This window comes from Gallinula chloropus (assembly GCF_964237585.1).
Source record: "Gallinula chloropus genome assembly, chromosome: 13".
Taxonomy (NCBI): Eukaryota; Metazoa; Chordata; class Aves; order Gruiformes; family Rallidae; genus Gallinula; species Gallinula chloropus.
The window spans coordinates 3,842,809-3,866,309 of NC_140098.1; the positions used below are offsets into that span (position 1 = coordinate 3,842,809).

The 23,501-nt window shown below is 45.2% G+C and overlaps 1 protein-coding gene across 1 annotated transcript in view; it reads right to left on the reverse strand.

Annotated features, from left to right (window-relative positions):
• KCTD15 (potassium channel tetramerization domain containing 15) overlaps positions 1–22,895 on the reverse strand; it is a gene marked incomplete at both ends in the record, with an annotated part of 36,246 nt that extends 13,351 nt beyond the window's left edge. The window contains 2 exons of the mRNA XM_084269888.1: positions 21,275–21,450; positions 22,878–22,895. Coding sequence (XP_084126014.1) covers positions 21,275–21,450; positions 22,878–22,895 — 194 coding nt within the window. The remainder of the gene's footprint in view (positions 1–21,274; positions 21,451–22,877) is intronic.
• Positions 22,896–23,501: the final 606 nt, after the last annotated feature.

Here is a 23,501-nt window from a genome sequence, read left to right on the forward strand (position 1 = left end):
GAGATGAGCTGTATGGCCCTGTGAGTGCTGGGTAAGTGGCCGTCCAATGCTGAATGCTTTGGCAAACCAGCAGCCAAAGGCCCATGCAGCATCTGCAGCACTGCCCGTGGAACCATCGTCCCACATCACAGCAGACCTGGGGATCAGACTCTGGCAGAAGAAAGCAACATGGTAAATCTTTTGTGAGCAAAGAAAAGGAAGCGAGACCTGTGCCACTGGGAGAATCATCTGGCTACAGGACCATCAGCTACATCACTCCTGCTTTCTCCACATCCTGAGGAATATACTCTGCAGCAAGCAAACTGGACATATGCCTGGCTGCTGTTCCCCCCACCTCTCCCCTCCAAACGCCTGGCTTCTCTCAGAACACTTCATCTTCCCATGAGAAATAACCCAGCTGAATATACGTTCTTGAAAGGAAAATCGCAGGAGACAGACAGCAGCGACCTATTAAGTAATTGAGTCCATCTCCCTGACAGTGCAGCATTGTTCCCAACTGCGATGTCTCGTGTTTCAAAGTCGAGTCTTAAATAACCCTGCCAGTGAGAAGGACTCCATTTCCCAGAGAGAGACTATCCCACAGCCTGCTGCATTTCACTGTGGAGCCGTCCCTTGGACTCAGCCATGCAATCTCCCTGTGCCCCTTGCTGAGACCAGGGCCAGGCTTTCCCCTGAGGTGGAAAACGAGCTCACCAAACCCAGCCAAGGGCAATGGCCAGCACTGCTGCCGAATGCCACAGCTCCAGCCTCGCCGCCTCTCTCCTTCCAGCATCACCACCCCAACCTTTCTGGCTGGGCAGCCAGGGGGGAGTGGAGACAAGAGAGCACAGCCTGGCTGGGGCAGGCAAGGCGTGCACCCTCCCCGGCGATGAGAAGGGGCAGGACTGCTCCCCCACCGCTGCCTGCAGCGCAGGTATGTCCGGCTGTGCCCGTGCCGCTTGCTTTGGGTTCTGAGTTCATACAACAGGGTGAGATCTGCTCTCCACAGCTGCACCTCGCTCTGATCTTCTAACTTGCTAATTTAGTTGCAAATTTAATTAACGTGCCGTTTATTTCTAAATTAACTGTGGAGATATTAAATAAAACCGGACTTAGCAAGTCCCCGCTGAATTCAGCTAAAAACCTTCCTGCCCTCTCAAGCAAGCTCCAGGTTTTACTGCCTGCTCTCGTGTCCATGTCAGCGTTCAGCCAGTCTGAGTTACTTATGAGAATAACCAAATGCCCCCCCAAAACCTTAATTATAATACATTTACTGTTTCTCTTCAACCTCTCGCTTTTCAACGGTATCAGGAAACACCATCCAGTTCACACTGCAACATTTAATTTCTATAATCCCAAGGTTCAGTAAGCCTCCAGTAATTCATTATTTTCTTCTTCCTTGTTATTTTAAGGCTATTTGACTGAGACAGTTAAACATACTGCTTTATACAGTGTTAAATTTTATTCCAGGAACCAGACAGTTAATTTACTTCCTTGCACACGCACATGAGCCAGTGCTCTGTGCTGGGTTAGACTGAAAGCAGAGGTACCACTGATACTCAGTACACTGAGTAAACTCACATTGAAAGTTTTGAGATCTTACACCTGACCAGCCTGGGCTGTGGCTTAAACCTTCTCCCCTTCCTTGCCCTTCCTCTGCAAAGCCTGCGAGAGCGACGTGCCGGCTGCTGTTTGGCTCTGCCATGCGTATGGGGGAAGGTTTCCCAACAACGACAAGGCTCAGGGAGGAGAGGGCACAAAATTTTAATGGGCCACTCTTTAATGTAGCAAAGCATTTTTTTTTGGTAATGAAAACAAAACACGAATTTTGAGGCCTTTGTGGAGTGCCCTGAGCTGTATTTCTTCACCAGTGAAATTACTGCTGGGGAAAGAAACTTGCAGGGTGTTGAAAGACTTAACTGCCACCCCAAAAACAGAGTGATGAATAGTTTAAGGATTTATTTGACGTTTTAGGGGGCTGCTACGTTCCAAGAACCAACATCACTGCAACATGCTGTAATGCTGCCTGTGGAAAGCGGTCCCGCTTCTCCCTTCTCACCAGTAGAAGCCATACCTGTAGAAAGTCCACCAGAATACTGTGAAAGCACAAAGTGAACTCAAATGGCAGCTTCTAAAGGCAAACTGACTGGACAGTGGTACTCACCACAGGTGAAGCCATGGAAAAGAGCACAGTGACTGTGGGCAGCTCTGCAAGCCCCACAGGGACCTGATGTACCTCAGTGTGTGGGTCTTGGGCAGCCAGAACGAAACACCATGTGCAGGAGCATGGAAGGAAAATGTGCACAGGCTGTGAGAGAGCCAGCAAGTCAGCCAGTGAAAGGGGATGGGAATGGTTTTGCACTGTGCAAACTTGTTGATTTTCAATCAGAAATTAGGTACAAGTCCAGCTGTCAGCCTCAGGGAGCTGCTCCCTCCAGTACCCACCATGTGATGTGAGTCAAAGTCAGGGGGGTGGCTGCAGCTCTCAGACTGGGCAACATTCACCCAGAAAATGTTTTTTTATGAGTGGCAACAGTGCCCAGTACTGTACTGGTAGGCAAACTGGGTAATGGCATTTTCAGCAGGCACTTGCTTATGGCATGTGGGAATGGCTGAGTTTGTTGTGAAGAGGTGGAAGGAGAGGAAAAGACACAAGGCAGAAAGAGCTGCACTTGGATCTTACAGCAATGGGTGAGGTAGAGCACTGAACGCTTCTTCAGCACTCCCTTTGCAAGGAATGCTTCACTTTCTAATTTAAAACCACTCTTAAAATTTTTGTTGAAGATTTAATTTCCAGACAGGAGCACACCAAGCCTGGATCAATCTAAGTAAGTTGCAAGCCTAAGGACAGCAAGCTTGCCCTTCCATTGCCTCTGCCTCCCTGCCCAGGTCCTGCTATGCTCACATCATCTTCCCAGTGCTCAGCTCTTCCCAAACATCTGTCTCTCCTCCTCTGCTGCTCCTGCCTTCCCAGCAATGCACCTTCCTTACCTCCCAGCCCCTGCTCTGCAGTGCTGCCCAGCTCACAGGGCCCCTGCTCCCAGCCACCGCTGCACCATATCCCCATGGAGCAGAGCCACCCTCCAGCTTAGCGAGTCTCACTGGCACCTCAAGCCCCATCTGGATGCTCTTCCCCACTTCTCCCAACATCCAGAACACAACCTGTTGATCCTATTTCTACAATTTCTTTGTGCTTCTGTTGTTCCTGCTAAAGGCTTTTACATTTTCAATAATGTTTCGCCAAAACGCCACCGGGCAAGTTTCTAGCTTTGTACTGATTTTACTATGATATTAAGATCTCCTTTTATTAGATTAAAAACAAACAACACAGTCAGCCAACCCACAAGGACAAGAGCGCCAGTACATTCTTCTCTTAGCTTCTTGGGCAGGGGAGAAGCCGTGTGCTGCGTGCAAGTACCTACAGACAGCGGCTGCTACCCACACCCCCCGTAATACTGGTGACCAATTTTCCACCACGACAGCTCCCTGCAGCACCTGTCGAGATGGAAGCGCAGCAGGGGCCACAGGGCAGTGCCTCCAGCCCCCAAAACAGAGCTCACAGCAGACCATCTCTTTCATAAACTCACTCTACTCCATCTTAGAAGAAGCCAGGGCTTTTTTGCACCCCCAGGTTGCTCTGGAGCACCCTTGGTCTTCCCAGATCACCACTGAGCAAAGCCATGGTTCTGCACATCACACACCCACTGTCGGGGATGTAATGACACTCTGGGGCAGGAGTTTTTGGTGTTGAGGTTGGGGGGGGTTGCTTTCTGGTTTGGGACCAGTTTAGGCATTTTCTTGACAACTCTCTTAAGTTCTTTCCTAATAAATCTGGTTCCAGGGGCCTTAGGAGGTGCACCCAGTATTGTGGGACCTGAGGCACAACCAGCAACTGGGGTTGTGGCCAGCATCAGCACAGCCCTCCACTCTCAAGCCCCAGCATCAAAGGGGCTGCTGCCATCCCATTCCCCCTGCCACGTGCCTGCCCAGCCAGCACAGCGGTGCCACGTAAGTAAAACTCTCTATCACAACATCTCAGTAAAAGTATTAATTTAAGTAATTATGTGATTAATATTTAACTATTCAGTGATATTTTTGTCATTCATAATTTAGTTGTTTACATTTATTAAAAATTGATTCTGTAGACACTTTTTCTGCCCAATGTCAAATCAGCAGGCAGTGCACATTCCAGAAAGTCTCTCTCCTAATTCTATGGGAGAAGATGAGAGAAATGTCTGACTGTGGGTCCTGCAAGCACATGGGTCTGTGCTCTACTTGGTGCCCTTCACTGTACCTGCCACTCCTCTGCGCACCCTCCTGCTCCACGCAGCACAGAAACACAACAACAAAGCTGACATGAGCTCTGAAGCTCTCTCTGCTTTTTGTACAGCAGCCATCAGTCATACTTGGTTGCTGGGCCCTGCTGTGGAGCTGGAGGAGGCAGTGGTTGTGGGAAATACAACAGAGAGGAGGAAGAGGGTCGTTCAGAGCTGGGACACTGAGGATGACCTGAAACTGCCCGGTGGGAAAGCAAAGCATCCCAGGTGCAGGAGCCAGAGTCCAGCCACTGCAGCTGAGCACAAACAGCATTGCTTATCTCTTAAGTATTTGCTCAAGGTGGGCAGGATAGATACTGTTATCTGCTTGGAAGAGGAAAAATGCTGTGAATTGGAGCAGAGGTGCTTCAGAGACCAGAGCGCTTTACGCTATGCCCGGCACTGCTGCCCGTGTAGCGGTGTCTGTCCTAAGTCTGTTCCCTGCCCTGTCACAAGTAACTGTCACTGGAGCATCAGCACCCTGCCCAAAGCTGGTGTGCCAGGAGCCAGCTCTCTGCCAGCACTGCTGCATCCTACTTGCAGCAGCATGATCAGGGCAGGCAGTGGCCAGTGCTGTCACATCTTCAGAGTTGTTCATAGTTCCATGACTCCTACTGTAAGACTGACAGGGTTTGTGCACAAGTTCTCAGCAAAGCAAACTAGACTGGAGAAAGCGCCCGCAGCTGCTTTCCCCAGGGAGGCACGTTAAACAGCCCAACCCATCCAAAAAGCTGGCAGGGTTGGCCAGAGGAGGACAGGGATAACCCAGCTGAGCAGCAAATGGGTGTCTTCTGCCTTCTGGCCTGCCAGTAGTTAGGAGGGAAAGACATTAGAACAGTGCCTGTGCCAGGACACAAGCTCCTTCACGCCCTGTACAGCGAGGAACGTGGCTAAAGGTTGCATCTGGCTGCAATAGGTTTTCTGATCTGCCTCAATTTAAAAGTTCAGCTGTAACCAGTGTGCAAGTCCATAAACAAAACTCTGGTGTGTGGTCACACCGTACCTTCACACCTGGTTACCTGACTAGTGATTTTAAGCCCTTTTCCCCTTATGGGAACAGTGCTGAAGAGAGGCACTGCCTACAGTCACGCACGCGACCTGGCTGCGCTGGGTCAGAAACACTGTGGGCTTTGCCCTTACAGCTCTGCCACCGTTTCCATTCCAAAGATAACACCATGACCACCTCAAATGGCTTCAGGCATACACTTGACTTGCAGGGTGTTCAAGCTGGGGAGAATTTTTTTGTAAGCATCTTTTAAATCTTTTATTTGTACAGCGATGGGAGTAAGTCTGTGTGGGGAAGAGTCTGAGTCCTAAATCGGGGTATAAACAGCTGCTCTGCCAGCTGTGAAAAACAAGCAGCCATATCTGCTCTGGGACTGGTTCACGTGTCTGGAGACACAGGTATCCCAAAGGGTATCCCAAAGGGGATTTCTGCTCTAAGAACAAGCACAGCTTTCCAGTCCCAAACAACATGCAGGCATCAAGTGTTAGGTCAATGCTCCACGCCACCTCCACCACTGGCTCCTCCTCCCACCACCCCTACAAAACCAGGGTGAGCACCAAGCGTATGGTCTGATCTCAGGAGAGGGATGGAGGAGGTAACTCACAAGGTAGCAGATTTATCCATTTCCAGTTCCTTCTGTTCCTGCCCTCCATCGCTGATCCTGGAATGCCATAGGAGTTTTTCAAGCCCTGTGCTCACTTTGCAGTGCTTTTGAAGGATATTACACTCATTAACTATTAAGCACCTGAATGAACTGCAGGATCTATTACCTAGATTTAATACTTCAAATTTTGCTTTTCAGGCTAGAATATCTATTTTTGCAATAGATCAGAGCTAGTCTATATAGTATCAACATGTATTTTTTAAAGTCAATAATCCAGAAAGAACATTATCATCTACCATGCAGAATCATACTTAGGAAGTTCTGGAAGGATTTCTTTTTATCTTTTTATACTATCACTAAAATGCAAAAGTAGATATATAATGGATTTTGTAGTTAAATGCATGGACAAACACATTTTCAGTTCACTGTTACTATCAATTAAAGTTCACTGAAGCAACAGGTAATAAAATCCACGTATGAAAAAATTACCTATTATTTTTTAAATACCACAAAGCATTCATAGTAGGGAACTCCTACAGGTCCTTCTCTTGTGCCTGTTGCTAACAGTCAATCTCCACACTTACAACATTTTGGCAGGTGACTGATATATAATTTAATGGAAATATATGTATATTCTTTAGATTTTGATACATGACACATATTTGTTCATTTGTAGAGATGGTATTGCCTGTATATAAATTAGCAATTAAGACAGAAATTGGAAATGCTAATCCCATGTGGAGAAACCAGTGTCTTTTCCTGCATTAGAAAATGCTCATGTAGTCAAGAGTCACCCTGGTCCTGCATCCATGTGGCCAGACCATTCCTACCAGCAGACCAGCAGCTGAGGGAGCTGCAGCTCCCATGTGCTTTACTTTCCAGGCTTTCATTCCCACCAGGTTTACACAGGTATTAATCCTAAACCCTTCATCTACCTCACTGAGATACTGGGATTAGACCTGTCAGCACTGGCCGTTCATCCCAAATTTATCAGCATCTGTGTTTCCCAGGGCTGGGCTTCTGCCACCTATCTCACAGGGAGCCAACAGCTGAGGAGCAAAAGCACTGCTCAGCCAGGAGTAACAGTGGCAGAATCCAGCCTTCCATCAGGCTGATGATTTTATTTTACCTTATTTAAGCAGCATTTGTATATTTCAGTGTGTTATTTTAACAGCTATAAAAAGACTTCACTAAACAAACAGTTTCTAGTATGTTAATTGCTGTATTATGAATCCCTTCATTGCACTCGGCGTATAACCACATTTATAGGCAGGGTAAGTAGAGACACACAGGCAGAATGGTATTCAGTCACTACACACATCAGCATCCTGCCACATTTACTTACGTTTCCAGTCACAGAATGCATTTGCTGTGTTAAACAAGAGAAAAACCTAACTTTCAAATACAGGTAGAATTTGCATTTCTTCATGAAAAGCTCCCTACCAACAAGCCACTGACACGGCTTGTTCATCCTCTGTAACAGGGACAGTGACAAGCAGCCTCCCGCTGTCTCTCTGATCCTTACCCACACCGTTAGCCTGTACTTGGTCTGGCTGAGCTGCTCTGGAGTAACCATGACCAGGACAGAGGTGTGGACTGTGGCAGGTGGGCAGACACACGGCAGCCCACTGCAGGAGGAGAGGCTGCAGTTACTGCAGCTCAAGATAGGTCAGTTCTGCCACCCCCACTCCTAATAAGCAGCAACTACCTGGGGAGAGTGAGAAGGGCACAAAGTCTGAGAGACTTGCATGTATTTAATAAAAGTAATATTACAATCCGGTATGAACCCTCAAAACACAGAACTTGCTAGCAGTAGGAGCCAAGTATTATCCTTTCAGTGAAACATTCCAAAATCCAGGTAGCTGCACAGAACTTCACACACTACATGTCAGACCTATCTGTTTGGGAACTCCTCTATTTTAAATTGTGGACTTCCACTTGAAGTCAAAGCAGCACGTTAGCTGGATTTCCAGTACTACCATTTTTTCCAGTATGAAGTTCAGGTTACTTTTGCTGTTCTTGTGTCTCTTACTTCATTCTAACTGAACTTTTGCCTAAATATCTGGTGAAGATTAAAAATATTAATACAAATGTATATTGCTAAAAGTATCTTGAGTTTATTAAGCCATTGTTGCTGCTGCTCTGATTTGAGCCTTGAGAGGGTACTTGGCCTTCCATGTTTTCTCTAAAGAGAATTTACACTAAATAGTGACCATGACAATCAATGCAGGAACAAAAATTCTTTAATTTAAACCAAACTCCTAAACTCGCATCTTAAGTTTCCCAAGGCGCTCCCTAGTTTCCCAAAGGTCCCAATCCAGCAGGAACTGCATTTCAGTTCAAATTCTGTGGGAGCTGCGGGCACTCAACAGAATTAAGTTGTTAATAGATGAGAAGATGCACAACTCAAATAGAACATTCCTGCCTATGCAAGCCTTTTCTTGTTATTCCTTTAACCATCCCTTCCCCCTAAATCATGGTGCTGTGAGTGCCCTGACGAGAGCAGGGCTGCACCAAATGCCAGTGCTCTTCCTCCTCACCTACTTGCTGTTAACTTCAAGTAGGAGCTAACTCAGTATTTTTCCTAAGATTCTCAAATTCTGTCTAGATCCGGACATCACTTCCATTAACACAACCCTTGTACAACTGGGCATGCTGGGAGGTTGGAAAACATGCAGATACTAGTTTTATTTTAATATAAATGGGCTAACTATTCGTTCATTGAAGTCAAGAGCGAAACTCCCACTGGGACTCGGAGAAGGCAGGAAAAATTTCTAATGTAACTCATTTACCTTGCAGGGTGCAAGTCTGGCCCTCCACATCCTTTGCATGTGTGGGTGCTGTGAAACCAGTATGGTTTAGTACACAGCAAGAGGGACAGGCACCCAAGGGCTGCACAGCCCTTTATAAAGTGTAAACGGTGACAGCTAACACATTCCCTTTGGTACCTGCTGCTCATACAAACAGCTAGAATATTTCATCTCTGGTGCCACAGCCCTTTACTTCTGATCCCAGACATACAGAAGCTGAGCAGCTTTTTCCCATGATTCTTCTGTTTATTTCCAGATCCATGGGAAAAAGTTCCCGGGCATGGGCTGCCCAGGACTGTGCAGCTCCCCAACATCTGGGATGAGGAAGGACACCAGGCGACCCTCGATGCCCACACCCACCTCCACTGCTGTGAACAGGAGTGATACCAAACTCTCTGGGTAGAGGTAAGTTAGCTTTCTGCTTAAAAGAAACTGCCCATGCTGCTTGGGCATTTGGTTGGCATGCCAATTTGGTAAATAGGCAAAGCTCTTCTGTTGCAGAGAATGACAATATGGAAAAGATGGCTCATCTTACATGCTGCTTCTATTTGCTTTTCCTGCAGCCCATCCTTCTGTCCTCCAGTGAGTAAACTACACAAAATTTGCCCAGTCCCAACACTGCTGCAGTTAGGCTACTTTACACCTCCAGGACAGCTCACACTAGGGCTCACTCTGGCAGGGAGACACTGCAGGGAGCCACAGGCAGATTGTCACTGATTATAATGCTCCACAAGCATGTATGTGATTGGGAAGTTCACCCAGTCCTCTATCTGTATCTTCATTAGCACACTTAAAGTGATGAATGGGTGATGCTCCTGTTTACTCTTACTTTTCCTTAAGCTGTACCCAAAATGTTTTCCCTGGCTGTTCATTTGAAGAAACTGAACACAACAAGAATGATTTGTTAAAAGCTATTCTGAAGGGCAAACAACCACTGAAGCCCATATACCCACACCAAGTAGGAAGACTTGTGTAACAGTTTTTGCTGGGGAGCCCAAGCCACTGGCAGATGAAAGGCAGAAGCAAAGAGGAGTTTCCAGTAGTTTTTTTGTTACTGCAAGCTGAAAGCAGGGACAGAGAAGCAGCAACCTGCTGACATCTCTACTAGGGAGAGCCTGGCTCAATGACCATGTTCCAAAAAGAGGGGAAACCCCTGTCCAAGCACTACAGAGAGGCAACCCACACCTGGGAAGGAGACAGTGATACACCTGCTACACAAGAGGACACCTGTCTCACAGAATTAAGCTTGGCAAAACCTTTAAAATAATAATAGAACTTTTAATTGCTGGGCTCTGATGAGATACCAAAAGCTGAACCTGGCTTTTTTATGTGACTGCAAAAGATTCAGTCTTAAATACAATACTATGGTTGCGGGTTTGATTCTGGTCCCAGTGAAGTCAAGGATGAAACATCCTTTGATTTAATTGAAAGCAGAAGCAGGCCCATGGTTTAACCCTCATGTCTGCAAACAGAGTATGAATGGATGTGAATAAAAGAGGAAGTATGTTTGGAACTGGTTACAAATCCATGTGTGCTCCCCCCCCGCCCTGTAAGATTAAAAAGCAAGTCACTGAATTTTTCTCCTCATTCAACTGCAGTGTTAAGTACTACTGGCCCAAATTCAGCCCTTGTTCCCTCTCAGACAACCCCAGCACAAGCATAGGACCCAGTTTTTCTCTATTGTCATCTACTGGTTCCCATGGAGTTCTGCTAGCCAAACATGTCCATGAAATTTTATGCAAGTTTTGCCATGTCAGAATTTAGGCCACGTCTCCTGGAAGGCACACCACATTCCCAAAGCCTTTGGTGTAAATTGTACTGGTACAACTTGTTGGCATAACACAGTAGGCCGCCTAAGAGGTTAAAGAGAGTCCCTGGTTTTCATTGTCCACTTCCTTAAGAGAAAGAGATTTGCTGCTGCAAAAGCATCTACCAGATCTAAACGGATTACCTGCAGCACTAGTAGCATCTGCACTCCATTAGGAGAGAGGCGTAACAGGAGCCTGCCCTTTGGACTGGGATTCCTCCAGTTTCAGCTTTACAGTGCAAATCTCCATTTCCAAAGCTTGCCAGCTCATCCCTTCTGAGTCAGACCAAGAGCAGCGGTGCAAACACTGCATAATGCTTCCCAGCATCCATGTGCAACACTCCGTTCAGATTTTGATTTATGTGGTCCTCACCAGATAAAAAGGCATCACTTTTAGCCTCTGAACACATACCATACTGCAGTGGAGTGAAATCAACATAGTGCAAGAGCACAGGACTACTGCTCAGCCTGTCTGTCCCGTGCCCAGCTCTGACAGGCAGGCAGGCAGCACAGTGACTGCATCAGTAAGGAATGCGCTCACGCACGTGTGTGCAGCCAATGGCCATCCTGCCTGGCAGAGCTTCAAGTGAGAGCAAATCAGGTAAAACCAAAAAGCAAACCCCTCTAAAACGCTTACAGGTGTCATTTCTTTTTAAGTATCACAAGACTGAAGTACATGCCAATCACAGCAGTTTGGTGGATGGATAGAGCACAAGACAGGTATTTTAACTCTGGACTTTAATTCCAGCTCTGCAGCTTCTCCCAGCTACCAAATTGGGTTAGGAGAGCTACCAACTGTAACTCTGTATCAGTGGAGTTACAGCAGTGACAGGAGTGATGGACAATGCATGTAATGGCAGTACAGCACAAGGGAGCAAGCGGATGTGCTGCAGGGACTTGGGTATACTCATCAGCTTATTACTTTTCATGTAAAAAAGAACCTTGGCTAAGTCAGTGGGCTAGCACAGCAGCACGGGGCGTGAGCTGTAGCCTGGCATCCTCCATGCATTCTTGTTACTCTGTGCTCCAGATCTAGCCTCCCTTATGCTTCCACATATGAATCCTGTGTTTGCATGCCTGCATATTTCTTCTACTTAAATATGCACTTTGTTCTTAAAGATTTTATTAACCCATGAATAGATTAATTCTGATTTCAGTTGTACAGGTACAAATGTGGAGTAATTCCTTCAAAACCAGCAGAGTCATCTTTTTGGGAAGGCTGTCTGACTGGGAAAGGTACATGCACACACCCATAAATGCACAATGCTTCACCTTCATTTGCTTATTGGTTTTACACCTTCAGATGTTTTTGAGGCCGAGTACCGTGGATACCCAGCTGAAGCTTCTTACTACAATGTTCAAGTTCCTGTAACTGCTCTCCACACATCAGTGTACACAGCCTTGGTGTAATTCCACAGAGGTCCACGGGGTTACACTAGGGATTATTTTGGCCAGGTTTATTATGAGGGTGGTTTTCTAAATGAACAGGGCTTATTTTGTTTCCAGTGAAGCTTACAATGGAACTCTCACTGACTTCACTGGAAAAGAGATTTGGCCCAACCTACCAATATCCAAACCACCTCCATTTATTTCGGTGAAAGTAGGCAAGGAATTAATAAGGTCCAATGTATTTTTAAATCTTAGATTTCATAAATGATCACAAGCATGTAGGTCACAATATATACACAGAACGACACCTACGACAACCACCAGTGGGATCATTAAAATAATTAAGTTAGGCCTAGAGACAAATTCATTTCATAACACGTTCCTTACAAAACAGATACCCCATTGCTTCATTATCTACAGAGTCTGTTTTATAAACTTCCTAAGTAGTTCATGGAATATCTCCTGAAGCAGACCAGGTCTACTTGCTATTTGCAGGGACTTTGTGAATCAAAAGTTTATAAATCAAAAGGCAAACACCAATGATGTGTATTCAAAAACCAACTATGAAGAGATAACCACTGGTACAGTGGTTAGCTTGACCTCAGGACACAATTTCCAGTACAAAGCTACCAAACTGGCTTCTTTACACAACTCCTTTTCCGTGAGACAAGGGAGCTGGATGCACAGCACATAAGGAAGCAATCAGTAAAGGAGATTCCCCTTTGCTTTATGTGTAAAGCTGCTACACCTGTGAACCCAAGCACACATGCAGTACTTTACACCATCCTCATCGGCAGGAAACATCCTCTGCTACCAGCACATAAAAGGAGGGGACAAGTTGCTTCTGCAACATCCTATGGGAGTGGTTTCTCCAAATATGTTGCTAATGCTGTTTTTTTTTCCCCCCCCTTCCCTCTCGTGCTGCTGCCCAGTGACTGCTGAAAAATAATTGAAATGTGCTGCTGGCACCAAAGTGCTTTGTCAGGTGAGTGGTAAGCAAAAGTAGCCCAGAAAGAAATAACAAAGTACTTGACTGACTAACTTCAGAAACAGCCATAGAGTGCTGAACCAAAAGGACAAAGGTAAAAAAAAAAGTTGGAAGTTTTGGTCTCTTTGTCTACTAGCTTCTCACTCTGAGTTTTAATAAACCAGACTAGTTTTCAAGCTGTTGTGGGCAGGAAGGGTGGGAATTACTAATGTGCCAAGTGTCATTCAGTTACAGTTGTGTTATCATTGCAGAAGAAGAATGGAAGAGCAGAAAAGGAGACAAGGTCAGCTGAGTTCAGTGCTGAAGGTACTGGAGACACTATTCAATGTTCCTCTTCTGCGCTCTTCTTGGAGGCTGTAAGTGACATCCCTCCTGACCACAGCCAGGCTGCGTGAGCTGTATGGAGACACCTGATCTTCCTTTGGATTAGCCAAGCTGAAGAAGCTAGTATCTGGCTAGGACTCTGCACTTTTCTCAAAATCAGGGTTTCTGAGCTGCCTGTGCTAGGCATGGCAACACAGATATAATTTTATTTCTGTAAGTTGGATGAGTGTGGTTTGTTAGCTTTTCCTCTCCATGGCTAGCTTTGTCTGCCCCTTCCTAGACGCTGTAGTACCCATCTATGGCTAAAATTCCACACAACCCAGGCTGGAAACATGTACAGAGAAACAGGATTTTTCAAGAAGTGTTCATCAGAGACAAGTGAGGCAGTATTTTCTTAGAAGTTTCATCAAATATTCCAAGTAAAGACATGTATAATTCAGCCAGTGACAGGGCCCAATCTCAGCACCCAATTATGGTAAGATTTGTACTCCCAAAGGGGAAACTCTGCTTTCCTCTCCAGAGCCTGCAGGCAGTCCCCAAGCAGTGGCTGTGCTGGGCAAGGCAGCAGTTACCAAGTCCAGCAACGAGTAAACACCTTTATCACAGCAGACAGCTCAGCTCTGTTGTGGCTCCCTACGTGCCAGTTAGGAGATCCTGGAGAGGTGGACACAGAATCGGAAGAATCAGTTTCCATATAAAATCCTTCCCTCCAGTCTCCCCAAGTCACTGGGGTGAAGGGTTAAGGTTACAGGGACTGTTCTCCTTTACCACCAAAGCTACTGCTCCAGCTGTCGAACAGCAGCTCTGGGTACTGTGGGGATATCTGCCATCATGGTGTATTTCCACAGGCTCTGCTGGACTCTGAATTAGGCATTTATTCCCATTAGTTGAAGATAGCCAGGGTATCTAAGATCATCGCTCCCAGCCAGAGTTACATCTGTATTACAGATTATTTTTATTTTTCACAGAGGATAAGCCAGGTGCCCCTCCTCTGGCACAGATCGTGTCCTGGTGCTCACAGACCCAGGACTGGAGTGACTCCACTGCTGCTCCAGCCAGTCTGTCTGCAAAAGGAAATAGTTCCTGACGTCCACCCGCTGCGTTCTGCCCTGCATGCTGTGCTGGGATGCATCTGAGTAGTCATGCATCCCATAGGAACTGATGCTTCACACCTTTTCCAGGTTTATTAGAGCACTGCACAGACTTGTGTGACATCAGCCATGCAGCAGCTATACAAAACAGCACTATTTGGCTTTGCAGATGGGGGAAGACTGGTTCATTTTACACTATCTGATTCGGTAGCTTGAGAACAAGAATTCCTTTGCTTGTTCCAGTTCCAACTCTGGGAATTGCAACACCTGCAGGCTTGCCTGCAGGCTGGGGGCTGACCAGGAGGGGAAGGGCAAAGGCCCTTTCTTAAGGATTTTTTTTCCTTCTGTGTTCTGCAGGCCAAAATTCCCTTGGAAACCAGAGAGACTTGTCCAATCAACAGCACAATCAGAAAAACTCACAAGATTTATCTCTATATTGCAGGTGCATGAAATGAAACTGAAAATTATTTTAATCCCCACAACCATTCTTACGTTAACTCAGGAAAGGCACTGCATAGAACCAAAACCTCTGGGGCTTGGCTCCTTTACCTTGTCTACTCTGCAGCATAGACCCGATCGCCTTTAGAAACGGCAGAGCCCCGGGGAGCCCTGGCAGGCTCACCCCCCTCTGCAGAGCTGCCACACCGGCGTGCAGTCTCCTGATGTGTGTGCAGTCCTCAGACAGCGTGCCCATACCCTGCACCTCTGAGCGTTTGTAACGTGTAGGAAAAACACTCCTGCCTCTTCAGGTGTTTTGCTTTAAAGCCCGTGTACAGTTTAAGTTCACAATACCCATTAAAATTAATGAGCTCTGCGCTGCAGCTCACATGCAGGCACAGTTTGTAGTGCTTTGCCTGAATGGGGGCTGCTGGCTCTGACTCAGAAATTCTCTGCCTTTTGGGTAACATACAAGAGTTCACAGCCCCAGTGTCAGAGCCTGGTGTCACCCCCCAAACAGGGCACTCGACAACTGACCTCAGCGGGAAGCGCGGTACCTGATGCAGGGTGAAACGTGCCATGGAAGGACACCTGCCTCCATCCCTCACTGTGCTGAGAACAGCGTCATTTAGTGGGTGTGCAGGGGTGAGGGAGGGACAGAAGGCACCATGCTCATGGGGTGACCGGTGTGGAATGGCAGTGGTATGGGGAGATCTGGGAGGTAAGGATGAGTGCTGCTGATGCCACAGTGGTGCAGCACTGCTGCGGCACAGGGCTCACAGAGGGCTGTGCTGGACCAGCAGAGCTGACGCTGTTTCTGCTCCAGACCAGGATCCTGCCCTCGAATGTGCTGGGCTTTCACAGCCACCACCAACCTCCAGTTATCAACAAATCTGGTCTTCATTCCACTTAACCTGTCTGGAGTACAGGCCTTGTTTCAGGACTGACTGACACCATAACTGCCAGCGTGGGGTAAGTGACAAAATTTGCTAATTGGACATTTTCATGCAATAGCATCAATAATGCAGAGATTTGATGGGAAATTAGCACCTAAGTTATTAAGTGACACTGGGCTGATCCTACACACTCAAGAAACATGAGATGTTCTTAGGTGTGCTGACTCTGGATCTTAAACATATCTGAATTAACAACTTTCCTGCACCCTCCTGAGAAGTGCAGAGCAGGACACAGAACGGGGTCCTCAGCATTAAGGATGAGCTGGAAAATGTGTCCTGTAAATCTCAGCAGGAGGTTTGTTTGAGCTGATGAAATCACCAAATGGCGACCACTGACTCTATGGTGTCAGCAATTACGTTCTGTCAGGGACAACAGAGGGGTCCTAAAACTTAGAGAAGAGCATTCCCCTGAACTCAGTCCAGCCTGTTGTGACTGCAGAAAAGGGGGGAGAAGCAAAAGATCTCGGAAGCCAGTGGTGGACTCCAGCAGCCACAGGGATGGAGGTACTGCAGGAAAAGGTGAGGGAATTAAAAACCACAGATACCTGCAGAATAGCTAGAATCAGAAGGTGATTCTTGGCAGGAGAGGATCTGTGAGGATGGGTCTGTTAAAGAGTAAGTTTGTTTCAACAAGGAACATTCAGAGAAGACACATGCTTTAGGGGACCCCTATGCAAACCAACAAAAAATGTCCATGAGTTCAGAGGAATGTGTGTCAGGGACGTGCCTGGAAAGTCTACTGTGTCTTCTAACAGCTAAGGTCAAGTCAGTAGTTTCTCAGTCAATAAAACCTGTGCTGGTTTTGTTTGGAGGACAGAGCCCTAGAGAAGGGTGTGGTAAAGCCCAGGTGCCCCAAGAGCTGAGATCAAGGCACGGACTATACTAGCACTGGCTCAGCATGCCTTGGGCTGCAAGGCCAAAAGCTCCTTTTCTCCTAAAGAAGGAAGAAAACTGCCAGAAACATCAAAGAAAGGTGGGTGCTTCAGGTTACCCCCATAGAGGAAAGGGTGGCAGCAGTGATGTCCTAAACATGGTGCACACAGACTGTGGGGGGGAAGCTCCCCGAGGTCTGTGCACCCACAGCATTCCCACCTAGGTGTCACTCCTTCACTCCAAGTTATTCCTGCTCACCTCTGCCACATGAGTAGTGCCATGGAAAGCATGACCTGACAGAAACACAGTTTTAAAAAACAACACTGTTATCTTTAAAAGAGGGTTATACAACAAGTCCTAACTAGCCAAGAATGGGAAAATGTATTTATCTTTTATAGCAGAACAACTCACAAAGAGCTCACTGGAGTTCCCTGCAATAAAACCACTATTCCAGGCTGTGAAAATTCCAATTGATAGCAGAATTTCCAGTCAAGTTTTGTGAAAGCTGCTGGGGTGTACAGGGATTTGGAACTTCTGTTCCACCTTAAGTCAGTGAGGTGTCTGCCATCTGCCACTTATCTGAGAGAGAGAGTGGATGATCTGGCAATGTCTTTGGGTTCTCCTGACTGCATGTTAGGAGCTTGGACTTCTGCTGAGGGTTTGTTTTTTAACATAAGAATTGTCTCACTCCCTTGGATAAGTACAATTTGCAACTCACTTTATAGATGTGCTAGAGCTTTTGCAGCCTTTACAATCTGTCATATAAATCTATATTCTAGTGTCAATGTGTGAAGGGGCTGTTTTAGAGGTCCTCTGGGTGCAAACAGGAATGGAATTTCTAAAGGAAATGCTCTCAAAGATGAATAATTTGTCTAGTTTGCCAGTTACTTTAGAAATACAACATGGATGGTAAAGAGCCACTAGACTGAACTGGACAGTTGGGATTTTTTTCTCTCTACCTGTAACTGACAACTACCAGACCTGGGAGTGTTGGTGGGAGAACTTGGTGAAAATAAACTATTGAAACAAAGCCTCAGATCCAGGTAAGACCACATCAGCCTCCTTGCATCTTAAAAGCTTGTTTACTTTAATGGCAATTTGGGGTATGAAAGGAAAGCAGCAGGGGATTGTAATATTATGGCTGAGATGATTTCCATCACCACCATCAAGAATTGTGTTCTTGATCACAGTTTCTTCTATATGTTTCTCATTTTCCTTGCCTTTCATACTCTAAAAGGCCAGCTTGCTTTCTTGTATGGTGTTTCATTCAAAAAGCGAACTAGAAAGGTAAGAGGTGAGTGTGAGTGGTTTAGAAACCATCTTTGACAGTGGTTGTTTAACCCTCTTCTCTGCCACACCAGTTGTGTGTGCACTGCTCAAGTTTTCTCCTGTTTAGATGACAGAATTTATGCAGACCATAGAAGTTTACTGGAAAAGAGGGTGTCTACCTCCTTTAATGCCTAATCTGGCACCATCTACTTATGCAAATTTAATCAATGGACAAATGCTCTTCTCACAGCAGCAGCACTACTACGAGCAACATCAGACTGACAGAGCTGCACCAAGGCAACTCTGGGATCACTGAAATGAAAGCTGTGGCCTCCAACTTCACATCACCAGCCACTCATTCATGTCAGACTCGCAGAATCGGGTCCTCTCCCTCCCTGAGCTGGAGCCAGCCACGTAACCTGGGAACAGCTGAGCAGAGCCAGCCGAGTGGGCTGAGCACAGTCAATCCGAACAAATTACAATAAGAAATGTATCACGCTGCCTGCTGTCAGGTGTAATTTATATCATACCAGAGGGGTGACTGGAGAGCAGGTATAGGCAGGAACTGGTCATACCTATACTTGCTCCTGCTGGGCCTGATCTTGCAAGCTGCTGAGAGCTCTTCCCTCCCATTGAAGTCAACGTGAACAGAGTTTGTTCAGGACCTAGCAGGACTGGACCTCCTCAAATTACTATGGAAGGATAAACACAAGCTGACATTTTTTTCCCTGTTTCCCATCAGCATGTCATGTCTCTATACAGATATACCCTGACTGTATTTATACACGTGCTCACGATCCATATGTGCACTTAAACATGCATGTATGGTACACACTACAAGCTAAAAGCCTATTTAGGATTTTAGAGCACAGGGAAAGAAGTAAGATTTGTAACAAATAAACAGGAAGTTTTATCCCCACAGCTTTCAAATTTAGTGAGCACAAAAATTTTATGTGACTGGAACTAAGATTTACCATGACATTTCAGCATATGCTCACATCTTTTGCTGTAAGACAATCTAAAATTTTCTGCACTTTGCTAGATTTCAAGCTTTTAAACTTATGCTTAAACCAAGAGCTTCATATGCTGTCCAAAATAATCCAGAAAGCTCTGCATGCGGAGGAGTATGGTCATGCCTCTATATGTGGCCAAGCATGTTACCTCTGAGCATAAGCTAACTCTGCTTTTGTGTTATTTCCAGATGTCTTTCTCAGAAAAGCTACCTTCTTCCTCCTGCACCTATAAGACACCTGGGATTCCTCTCCCAGACAGACAACTGTGAAGACAGTCTGTGCCTTACAGGAGATACACACCAGGACAGAAGCTCCGACCATGCCCACAGAAGTAACTGCAAGTACTTTGCCTTAACTAGGAATGAAAGTAGGATGGACTCAGTGGGGGGCTACCAACCAAGTCTACTATACAGCACTGCAGAAAGCTAAATTTAAAAATGAACAAAAAAAACCCCCTAAGGTATACCCTCCATCCAGCTTCATAATCTATGTAGCTGCACGTCCTACTTGGGATGATGGTAAAGGGGTTATCTTTTGCTGTACTATTTAATCTTCGTGATTTACAGGTCTCATCCTGTAAGCTTTTAGTCCAGTGAGAACTGAAGTTTGAGCAGCTGAAAAAGCATTCAAGCCTTATAAGAAAAGGCTACAAAAGACAGCACACCCCAAGACATCAGGCAGTACACGAGCTCTGGGCAGTTCGGGTTTTGTACTTTTAGTTCAAACGACGTACAAAATTTTCAGAAATATACTTCTGATATTTAGCAAATTAAAAGGTTTTAGACCAGTACTTCAAGTAAAATCTGTAAATATATATATATCCTCCCAAATCTTCCATAACTGAAGTTTATATTAAGTCAGTCTGATATGGGACATATTTAAAAAATGTCAGCAGTGGTATTTTAAAATGTGGAAACAGATGTGCTACTCCATTACAACTGCTGAATCTCCTCTGTATTTTCTTATACTATGAAGTATTTGTCTGCTTGTCTGTTATAAATCTCTCCCCACTGAGCAGATTTCTTCTCTGTGATTAAAGGAATACCACACAGACATCATTAAACACAGCCCGTTCAGAAAAATCATATTGTTTTGACCTAACCATAAAATATAGGTATTTTAATAATTGTTTCTTTTCCATAGAGAATTTCAGCAGCTCCCTCCTTGGAATGAAACCACAGCCATATGCTTTATGACATCAGAGGCATTTCAAGGTGTCTCCATAAATGTCATTTATTGCTTGGGAACCTGCCAAATCTGTGCAAGAATCCCTAGTTCTTTTAAATGAAAAAATCTTCAGATGGAGCTGTAGCTTTACACCAACTGTCATACCAAAAGTAAGATCTATCCCTTTGTGGAAATACTGGCCGTGCAGGTACCAAAAACTCTGGCACGAAACCTGCTGATCTGGGCTCTGGTTTGCTTTTGAGTCAGTAGTGCCTCCTTTACCCAGTCTGCTGGGCACCCCGCGCATCTACACCTTCTCTTGGTTACACACGAAGCACTCAGCCTTCTGCAAGGTAAGCAGCCCGAATGACAAAGGCTGAGCTGTTTTAGTGATCATAATTGGCAATCAAAACCAGGTTATGTATGTGTTAACGTAGTGTTCTGATGAAGATGCTTTTTAACCCTTACAACAGCAGTCCCTTACATGCTACCGTCACAGGCCCGCCGCTGCCAAGGATCTGCTGCAATCAGGAGCCAGGCAAACCGTAAAGAGACTCCACAGCATATACATAATTATACTCTCATGCCACATCTAGTCATAATCTGACATATCTGTAGTCCACTCTGTGGTAATAGTGGCCAGATCTAAATAAATTTTGTCAGACATGTCGCCAACCTGTCCAGCACGAATCAGCTACCTTGAAGCATGCAAAAATCCCATCTAATCTGCTGCTGCAAGCAGAAAGAGCAGGTTGGACAGCTGCTGGCCAAAGGAGTGACCGCTGCCACTGAGGCACACACATACCACTGAGTTCAGGATTTTAGCTGGCCAACAGCAGCATTCAACAGCTCCAGCATAACAGAACTGTTTTCTCAGCAGAAAGGGGGAAAAAATTAAAAAAAAAGAAAAAGGCTCCTTCCCTAAATCTGAATGAAAGAAGTTGCTTGGTGCAATTGGAAATAATCTAGGGCAGCACACCAACAGGTGCTTCAAACCTATCGGCACAGCACAGAAAATGTTGAAAGAGAAAATGAATAGGCTCTGTAAATAATACATAAATTTTACAGGCTTTTTTTCTGTAGAACCCCAGTGAAGTTACTGTATAAATCGGAAAGTGAATTATTCATAACTGGTGAATATATAATAAATGGTATTTCGCATTGAAACACTCCTCACAGGTACGCGCATCCCGCCAGGCAATGAACAGGAACGGGCAGCGAGCCCGAAAATGCCAAAGCCTTACCTGGAGTCTGGGTACTTGGTCAAGGTGGCCAGGCTGCTGGTGTACATGTGTCCTCCTACATCGATGTGCACAGGAGCGTTCGACTTGGTGAGTTGAGCTGGGAGAGGAATTCCTTGAGCAGCCAGAGGAGAAACCGGGGACCGTGTTAGAGACAGACGGGACATGCTTCTTCCCTCCTGCAAGGGGAAGGTAAAAAAGAACAGTTTCTCTTAAATGTAGCAGTGTGTTACCCTTCTTTCCAGTGTGATCACAGATCTAATCAGATCATTTTTGCATCTGCCTGATCACATATTCAGCTAACAAATTATTGCCACCACTGTAATTAAGTGTATTTGCATCATTTTCTTCAAAGTACCAGAGGGGAAGAAGAAAGATGCTTATTAGCAATAAGAAATAAAAAAAAAAAAGAAAAAAATTTTCAAGGTGTCAGCCTCAAGGGGCATAAAACAAACTGCAAAATTCTAATTAAAGGTCGCGGGCTTATGTGTTAGATGTGAAATATCCCCTGACAAACGAATAACCAATTTGTGAATTGGGATTCAGGGGGTTTTGCAAGTTTGTCTCAGTAACGAGACACCTCTAAATTAGTGACTTCCTCAGTACCTAGGGCATTTAGTTTATACATGTAATAAATTTCACATCAAACTAAGATCAATTTTCTGGTTTATATTCAATAATTGTGAAATAAATGGATAATTTTTCAGTTAAGCCTTAATATTAGACATAAAGAACTAATAAGCTTTCAAAGTGAAGGCAATTAATACCTGGAAGCAGTGAAAACAGGAAGATATATAAACTGACCCATGCATTCATGACAAGACGTGTTAGAAATTACTGTACAATCTGGGATGTGAAATTACAAATTCAACAGTCAGCCCCATGTTTACTGCCCTAAAAATATTTGAAAATTACTGAAATAGCTGACTTGAGCCCAAAAATCTTCAGCTGACGTACAAAGCAAAAGATTCTAAAATGTGTTAAAAATGAACAGGACAACCACAGCGCAAGAGAATTCCTCATTTCTCCTCTGCAAGAAAAGCACATCTTATTTTGCATGAAACGTGTGTCTCAAAGCTGATTTCAGTTAAATCGGTATAGACAGCAGACATGTCAAATGGAAAAAAGCCCTTTTATAAAAGTTTAAGAAAATCTCCATCCATTCTCCCCCTTATGAGTAAAGCAACATATGCAAAACATTATAGCTGAAGACAATCTAATTTTCTTGGTATTTTGTTCTGCAAGCATGCTACCCAGCATCCAGGCTCTTCCTTACATCTGACAAGCACTTTACATGCAGCATTGCAAAGTGAATTCCCATTTCTCCCACATTACTTTGACAATGTTTCTTAGAAATCTACAGCTGGTCTCGCCTTTCCCTCAGCAGTATTGTGCAGAGGACGCTGGCTATGCAACTCCATGAACGTACAATTAGCACCACTGAAAAAAAAATAAATTAAAGAAATCTGAGCTACATAGGAAGGGATTTAAAAATCTTAACACATCTGGACAGCTTCACAAAGTCATCACTACATCTCCATTTACTGTATTTCATCTTGCTTAGCTCCTAAGCATTCCCTGCATCTACAGCACAGAAATACATCACCCCATTATGAATCCACATCCTTTTCTCTTCGGAGGCTGGACGGACATCTGCACTGAACGCGAAGCAAATGCCAACTCTGTCCTAGGACTCCTGTGTCAGCCGATGCGAAATTGGGCATTAACATTTTTACTACAGCACCACCTTCAAGGAAAGTGATTGAATCCTTTCATGACTGAGGATGCTGCTTTCTTGTTTCCCACAAGAGCCTGTTGTGGGCAATCTTCAGTAAATAGCCATATAGCACAAATGAAAGAACTAACTTTTAAAAACAACTCAATATATAAGTACCTATGGTATTTTAGCAACGTGTTTACTAATCGGTGGGTGCCTCATCTGTCTGCCAACACAGACAAAGGGTGGGTTTTTTTCTTACCAAAGAGCACTGTAAACTCATGTTCATTCTCTACTCCGTCACTTAAATGAAAGGGTCAGAAGACCCCGGCTGAATGTCAACCCTGTCTTTGTTCAGACCCCAACTATTATCACTAATGGTAAAGGTACAGACCTCGCACAGTACAGAGCTGCCTTAGAAATAAATCTCACGCAGTTTCACAAAACAAGAGCCTAATTAGGGCTCATCTGCACCCCTTGTTACAATTTCCAAATGAAATCAAAGGACCTCCA